This window comes from Parasteatoda tepidariorum, chromosome 9 (assembly GCF_982258835.1).
Source record: "Parasteatoda tepidariorum strain Cologne lab strain chromosome 9, Ptep-v5.0, whole genome shotgun sequence".
Taxonomy (NCBI): Eukaryota; Metazoa; Arthropoda; class Arachnida; order Araneae; family Theridiidae; genus Parasteatoda; species Parasteatoda tepidariorum.
Window position 1 is genome coordinate 9,739,837 of NC_141763.1, and position 8,164 is coordinate 9,748,000.

General features: G+C 48.2%; 1 protein-coding gene across 15 annotated transcripts; it reads left to right on the forward strand.

The window, feature by feature from the left end:
- Positions 1-445: 445 nt before the first annotated feature.
- Positions 446-6,677, forward strand: LOC107445952 (uncharacterized). 15 transcript variants are annotated; one of them, XM_087150846.1, is made up of 3 exons: positions 446-5,144; positions 5,205-5,816; positions 5,901-6,677. In XM_087150846.1, the coding sequence occupies exons 1-3, from the start codon at positions 476-478 to the stop codon at positions 6,587-6,589; spliced, it is 5,970 nt and encodes a 1,989-aa protein (XP_087006972.1). In that variant the 5' UTR covers positions 446-475; the 3' UTR covers positions 6,590-6,677. The 15 variants fall into 15 exon arrangements, with proteins under 15 accessions (XP_087006972.1, XP_087006973.1, XP_087006980.1 ...); XM_087150847.1 differs by having other exon boundaries at positions 5,205-5,540; positions 5,628-6,677; XM_087150854.1 differs by having other exon boundaries at positions 446-4,508; positions 4,821-5,144; positions 5,205-6,677.
- Positions 6,678-8,164: the final 1,487 nt, after the last annotated feature.

Sequence of the window (8,164 nt, forward strand, 5' to 3'; positions counted from 1 at the left end):
GCATGCAACGGCTTTGAGTAACAATTTAAAACTGATTGCAAAGAGGTTTCTGGTTTTAAACCCAGTGTAACTAATGCAATTAAATGAAAGGGAACTGTCGAATACAACAATGAATAAATGTGCTTCAACTTTAAATATAGTTTTATGGTACATTGGTAGAAACAAAACTGATAAAATTAATATTGTAGAATTCATTTGCTAAAAATATTATAATTAATATGAATTGAGGTTGAATAATTCATAAAATGTATATCTGCATCAAAAGTTCCAACGTGTAAGATTCTGCGTCTAAGACTAGCAGGTGTATTTACTCCACTAATTGGATATGCGTCACATCTTGCCTGACTCGAAGATCATGCGATCTGAAATTCTCAGCTTTATTGACAAACCTGTTTCTCCTCACGAAAAACTCTGTATAAAAGGATGCCGAAATCATAGGAAAAGTACATTCAGTTGAGAATATCCATCAAGCAAAATGACTTGGTTTACTCAACTTTCTCTAGTTTTCCTTCTAGCTCTATGCTTTCACAGCAAATTTGCTGCTGGACAAGGAAGTCCATGGGACAGCATGGCAAAAGCAGATGCATTTATGCAAAATTTTTTGAATTGTGCTCGTCAAAGTGGAGTTTTTACTCGAGAGCAAATGGATGATATGAGTTCCATCGGAGAAATAATGATGAGTGCCATGGGCAGTATGGAAGGAAAAGTAACTCCCCACAAATTGCAAGCTTTGAATACAGCATTTGCATCTGCTGTGGCTGAAATTGCTATATCTGATGCAGGTGGACAGAATATTCAAGCGACCACTGATGCCATAACAAACGCAATGAGTTCAGCATTTTTCCAAACAACCGGTGGTAGTAATGCCGCATTTGTAAACGAAATCCGTACTTTAATAAACATGTTTGCTCAAGCCTCAGGAAATGCAATTGCGACTGGGGGTGCTGCGTCTGCTGCAGCAGCTGCATCCGCAGGAGGTTCAGGTGGTTACGGGACTGGTCCTAGTTCAGCACCATCAACTGCTACATTGTACGCTCAAGGCCCATCACAAACTATGACAGCATATAGACCCTCTCAGGCCACTGCATCCGCAACATCAACGACTACTTCATACGTACAAGGGCCAGCGCAGACAGTGACGTCCTACAGGCCCTCTCAAATTGTTACGTCTTACACACCTGCTCAATCAGTTACACAAACTTCATACGGATCAAGTGAAATAGTAACCTCTTCTTCCGGAACAACTAGGGGATATGGTGGACAACAAGGATCAGGTGCCACAACTACATACGGGGGAGAAGGAGGTATAGGTGCACAAAGAGCATATGGACAGGGTTATGGATCAGGTGCGACAGGACAAGGAGGTTCAGGATCTAGCGCAGCCTCAGCATCAGCCGCCGCTGCAGCCGCAGGAGGAGCTGGTGGTCAAGGTGGATATGGACAAGGAGGTAATGGATATGGACAAGGAGGTTATGGATCAGGTGAATTTGGACAAAGAGGATCAGGATCTAATGCAGCTACATCTGCCTCTTCAACAGCTGCAACTAATCAAGTAAGCGGTTCAGGAAGATTTGAAGAAATAATTTCATGGAGATCAGGAGGAAATGGGCAAGGTGGCTCTGGATCCAGTGCAGCTTCAGCAACAGCCGCAGGTGGAGCAGGAGGTGAAGGTGGATATGGACTAGGAGGTTATGGACCTGGTCAATATGGACAAGGAGGATCAGGATCCAGCGCAGCTTCATCAGCTGCCGCAGCCTCAGGAGGTGCAGGCGGCGAAGGTGGATATGGACAAGGAGGTTATGGACCTGGTCAAGGAGGTTATGGACCTGGTCAATATGGACAAGGAGGATCCAGTGCAGCTTCAGCAGCGGCAGCAGCGGCAGGAGGTGCAGGCGGTGAAGGAGGATATGGACAAGGTGGATATGGACCTGGTCAATATGGACAAGGAGGATCAGGATCCAGCGCAGCTTCATCAGCTGCCGCAGCTGCAGCCTCAGGAGGTGCAGGCGGCGAAGGTGGATATGGACAAGGAGGTTATGGACCTGGTCAAGGAGGTTATGGACCTGGTCAATATGGACAAGGAGGATCCAGTGCAGCTTCAGCAGCAGCCGCAGCAGCAGCAGCCGGAGGTTCAGCAGGTGGATTAGGAGGTGAAGGTGGATACGGACAAGGAGGTTATGGATCTGGAGGATATGGACAGGGAGGGTCAGGTTCCAGTGCAGCTTCGGCAGCAGCTGCAGCCGCAGGTGGTGCAGGCGGGCAAGGTGGATATGGACAAAGTGGTTATGGATCTGGCCAAGGTGGTTATGGATCTGGTCAATATGGACAAAGAGGATCAGGATCCAGTGCAGCTTCAGCAGCAGCAGCAGCCTCAGGAGGTGCTGGTGGTGAAGGTGGATATGGAACTGGTCAATATGGACAAGGAGGATCAGGATCCAGTGCAGCTTCAGCAGCAGCAGCAGCAGCCGCAGGAGGTGCAGGAGGGGAAGGTGGATATGGACAAGGAGGTTATGGACCAGGTCAAGGAGGTTATGGACCTGGTCAATATGGGCAAGGAGGATCAGGATCCAGTGCAGCATCAGCGTCCGCAGCCGCTGCAGCCGCAGGAGGTGCAGGCGGTAAAGGTGGATATGGACAAGGAGCTTATGGACCTGGTCAATATGGACAAGGAGGATCAGGATCTAGTTCAGCTGCAGCAGCAGCAGCTGCAGGAGGTTCAGGCGGTGAGGGTGGATATGGACAAGGCGGATATGGAACTGGTCAATATGGACAAGGAGGATCTGGATCCAGTGCAGCATCAGCGTCCGCAGCCGCTGCAGCCGCAGGAGGTGCAGGCGGTAAAGGTGGATATGGACAAGGAGCTTATGGACCTGGTCAATATGGACAAGGAGGATCAGGATCTAGTTCAGCTGCAGCAGCAGCAGCTGCGGGAGGTTCAGGCGGTGAGGGTGGATATGGACAAGGCGGATATGGAACTGGTCAATATGGACCTGGAGGATCTGGATCCAGTGCAGCTTCAGCAGCAGCAGCCGCAAGAGGTGCAGGCGGTGAAGGTGGATATGGACAAGGAGGCTATGGACCTGGTCAATATGGACCTGGAGGGTCAGGATCCAGTGCAGCTGCAGCAGCAGCAGCTGCAGGAGGTGCAGGCGGTGAGGGGGGATATGGACAAGGTGGATATGGAACTGGTCAATATGGACAAGGAGGATCTGGATCCGGTGCAGCTTCAGCAGCAGCAGCCGCAGGAGGTGCAGGCGGTGAGGGTGGATATGGACAAGGAAGTTATGGACCTGGTCAATATGGACAAGGAGGCTCAGGATCTAGTGCAGCAGCAGCAGCAGCAGCTGCAGGAGGTGCAGGCGGTGAAAGTGGATATGGACAAGGAAGTTATGGACCTGGTCAATATGGACAAGGAGGCTCAGGATCTAGTGCAGCAGCAGCAGCAGCAGCTGCAGGAGGTGCAGGCGGTGAGGGTGGATATGGAACTGGTCAATATGGACAAGGAGGATCTGGATCCAGTGCAGCTTCAGCAGCAGCAGCAGCCTCAGGAGGTGCAGGCGGTGAAAGTGGATATGGACAAGGAGGCTATGGACCTGGTCAATATGGGCAAGGAGGGTCAGGATCCAGTGCAGCTGCAGCAGCAGCAGCTGCAGGAGGTGCAGGTGGTGAGGGTGGATATGGACAAGGTGGATATGGAACTGGTCAATATGGACAAGGAGGATCTGGATCCGGTGCAGCTTCAGCAGCAGCAGCCGCAGGAGGTGCAGGCGGTGAAGGTGGATATGGACAAGGAGGCTATGGACCTGGTCAATATGGGCAAGGAGGGTCAGGATCCAGTGCAGCTGCAGCAGCAGCAGCTGCAGGAGGTGCAGGTGGTGAGGGTGGATATGGACAAGGTGGATATGGAACTGGTCAATATGGACAAGGAGGATCTGGATCCGGTGCAGCTTCAGCAGCAGCAGCCGCAGGAGGTGCAGGCGGTGAGGGTGGATATGGACAAGGAGGCTATGGACCTGGTCAATATGGGCAAGGAGGATCTGGATCCAGTGCAGCTGCAGCAGCAGCAGCTGCAGGAGGTGCAGGTGGTGAGGGTGGATATGGACAAGGTGGATATGGAACTGGTCAATATGGACAAGGAGGATCTGGATCCAGTGCAGCTTCAGCAGCAGCAGCCGCAGGAGGTGCAGGCGGTGAAGGTGGATATGGACAAGGAGGCTATGGACCTGGTCAATACGGGCAAGGAGGGTCAGGATCCAGTGCAGCTGCAGCAGCAGCAGCTGCAGGAGGTGCAGGTGGTGAGGGTGGATATGGACAAGGTGGATATGGAACTGGTCAATATGGACAAGGAGGATCTGGATCCAGTGCAGCTTCAGCAGCAGCAGCAGCCGCAGGAGGTGCAGGCGGTGAAAGTGGATATGGACAAGGAGGCTATGGACCTGGTCAATATGGGCAAGGAGGGTCAGGATCCAGTGCAGCTTCAGCCGCGGCATCAGCAGCAGCAGCAGGAGGTGCAGGCGGTGAAGGTGGATATGGACAAGGAGGGTCAGGATCCAGTGCAGCTTCAGCAGCAGCAGCAGGAGGTGCAGGCGGTGAAGGTGGATATGGACAAGGAAGTTATGGACCTGGTCAATATGGACAAGGTGGGCCAGGATCCAGTGCTGCTTCAGCAGCAGCAGCATCCGCAGCCGCAGGAGGTGCAGGCGGTGAAGGTGGATATGGACAAGGTGGTTATGGATCTGGCCAAGGAGGTTATAGACCTGGTCAATATGGACAAGGAGGATCCAGTGCAGCTTCAGCAGCGGCATCAGCAGCAGCAGGAGGTGCAGGCGGTGAAGGTGGATATGGACAAGGTGGATATGGACAAGGTGGGTCAGGATCCAGTGCAGCTTCAGCAGCAGCAGCAGGAGGTACAGGCGGTGAAGGTGGATATGGACAAGGAAGTTATGGACCTGGTCAATATGGACAAGGTGGGCCAGGATCCAGTGCTGCTTCAGCAGCAGCAGCATCCGCAGCCGCAGGAGGTGCAGGCGGTGAAGGTGGATATGGACAAGGTGGTTATGGATCTGGCCAAGGAGGTTTTGGACCTGGTCAATATGGACAAGGAGGATCCAGTGCAGCTTCAGCAGCGGCATCAGCAGCAGGAGGTGCAGGCGGTGAAGGTGGATATGGACAAGGTGGGTCCGGATCCAGTGCAGCTTCAGCAGCAGGAGGTGCAGGCGGTGAAGGTGGATATGGACAAGGAAGTTATGGACCTGGTCAATATGGACAAGGTGGGCCAGGATCCAGTGCTGCTTCAGCAGCAGCAGCATCCGCAGGAGGTGCAGGTGGTGAAGGTGGATATGGTCAAGGTGGTTATGGATCTGGCCAAGGAGGTTATGGACCTGGTCAATATGGACAAGGTGGATCCAGTGCAGCTTCAGCAGCGGCAGCAGGAGGTGCAGGCGGTGAAGGTGGATATGGACCTGGTCAATATGGACAAGGTGGGTCGGGATCCAGTGCAGCTTCAGCAGCAGCAGCCGCAGGAAGTGCCGGCGGTGAAGGTGGATATGGAACTGGTCAGTATGGACAAGGAGGAGCAGGATCCAGTGCAGCCTCTGCAGCAGCCGCAGGAGGTTCAGGCGGTGAAGGTGGATATGGAACTGGTCAGTATGGACAAGGAGGAGCAGGATCCAGTGCAGCCTCTGCAGCAGCCGCAGGAGGTTCAGGCGGTGAAGGTGGATATGGGCCTGGTCGAAGAGGCTATGGACCTGGGCAATATGGACAAGGAGGGTCAGGATCTAGTGCTGCTTCAGCAGCGGCAGCAGCAGCTGCTGGAGGTGCAGGCGGTGAAGGTGGATATGGAACTGGTCAGTATGGACAAGGAGGATCAGGATCCAGTGCAGCTTCAGCAGCCGCAGGAGGTGCAGGCGGTGAAGGTGGATATGGACAGGGAGGTTATGGACCTGGTCAATATGGACAAGGAGGATCAGGATCTGGAGCAGCATCAGCAGCCTCTTCGACTGCAGCATCTAATGGAGTAGGTGGTTCAGGAGGATTTGAAGAAATAATCTCTTGGAGATCAGGTGGATATGGAAAAAGTGGATCTACCTCAGCATCTTCAACAACAAGTGGAGTAGGCGGTCCAGGAGGTGCACCTGGTGGATATGGTCAAGGAGGTGTAGGAGCGTTAGGTCCTGGTGCATCATCTTCCGCAGCGTCTTCAGCAGCAACTGGTGGTGCAGGAGGTTATGGTCCCGGTGGTTATGGCAGAACAGGAGCTGGTGGGTCATCCGCATCCGCAACTGCTGCAGCCTCAGCAATTTCATCACCAGCAGCAACTTCTCGAATTTCGTCTGTTGCATCAAGAATGGTGTCCGGAGGGCGAGTTAATGTTTCTAATCTTTCAAACACACTCGGAAGTGTAGTATCTCAAGTTAGAGCTGGTAACCCTGGAGCATCTGAATGTGATGTTACGATACAAGCCCTTATGGAACTGATGACAGCTTTGGTTCATGTTCTGGGATCAGCTAGCATTGGAAACGTCAACTACGGTGCCTCAGCACAATCAGCTGAAGTGGTTAGGCAATCAATCCAAACTGCATTTGGTTGATTTTGTTACCTTGTTTTTCCCCAATTTTTAATGCTTTTCTTCAATAACTGATTAAAATTGTACTACCAAATAAATGTTTGCATTTAAAGTTGTATTTTTTATTTTTTGCAAAACAAAATTTTTTTTTCTATTTTTTATGAATAATTTAGTTTTAACTTTTAATTAAATACTTGAGGGCGGAAATACGTAATTTGTTGTTAATAACAATGATGAAAATGAGATTTTATTTAATTATTTATTTATTGATTATACAATTGAGTTAAACCTACATAAAAATTTTAGAAATAGTTTTATTTATTTGTTTATATTTTGATTTTAAGATGTACTGATAAGCTCACCAGTAACTTCGAACAGTTTCAACCCACAGTGTATAGGAAAGAAACATTCTTCCACTTTGCTCATTTGCTAAAGCGACAGTGGTGTAATATTTATATCTTTAAGCTGCTTTTACCATTGACAGGACTTAATGTTTTCCATTTTAAATAATTTATAATCCATTTCTTAAAATTCTTAGATTTCTAAAGATCTTAAATGTAATATTACTAAGATGTTCAGCTCTCCTTGCTTGGGTCCCGAACTTCAAGATTGCTAAATTATTATGTTTTTTGTATTTTTTTGACTCTAAACAGATTGTTACATCAAAATTAAAGGTATGTTTTTGAAGGATTCAAAAAAGTGATTAGTAGTTTACATTAACACAAATTTGATTTGACCAATTCAGTTCCCTCTTCAATTTGGTATAAAATTTAAACCTTAAACAAATTCTCTCGTTCTCTATTTCAACTTCAGTCTTTATTATCTATCTACATGTATATTTTTTTTGAAAATTCTTGTTGAACTTTTGATTTCTATAAAACCTTGTTATATGTTTTAACCAGAAAATTTATATTCCCAATAATGCATTGTAATTATTATCAATGCATAGATTGACTAGGCACAGTTTTCCATAATGCTTGATATAAATGTAACTGTTACTTATTTACTGTTTAATAACAGTAAAATATTCATCGGAATGCTGTATCAATTATGTTCATCAAGCGGCGATAGGCTCAGTGTATAGAGCGTTGTACTTCCAATGAGATGAACCGGGTTCGGTTCCCAGTGATGGCTGGTCGATACGAATTCCGCATCCGGCGTTGCACCGGCCACAGTGCTTATGTCAAATATCCTCAGTGGTTGATGGATCATGAATTAGAGTCTCCTTGCAGTGAGACTAACCGTGGGAGATTCTAGTGGTTTTCCTCTCCATGTAACGCAAATGCTTTTAATAGTTCCATCAAAAATGTCCTCCAAGAAGTCGAATTTCTTCCAATGCTCGATCTAGTCGTTTCCTTGTCTTCTGCATTGGGTTCAAAATTACAAGACTACCTAGTTGAACATAAGTAGTGGTAAACTCAAACTCAAAATTGAGTCATAAAATATTGCGTGGGTAACATCATACAATTACTCGATAATACAACATATCGTTTTCAGTTAAAGCCTTTAATTTTTTTAATAATATTAAAAATCAAAAGCATAATAATAGCATTGAGAAATACTAAGAAATGTCGATAAATAAATGTTGCGAGTAATTAT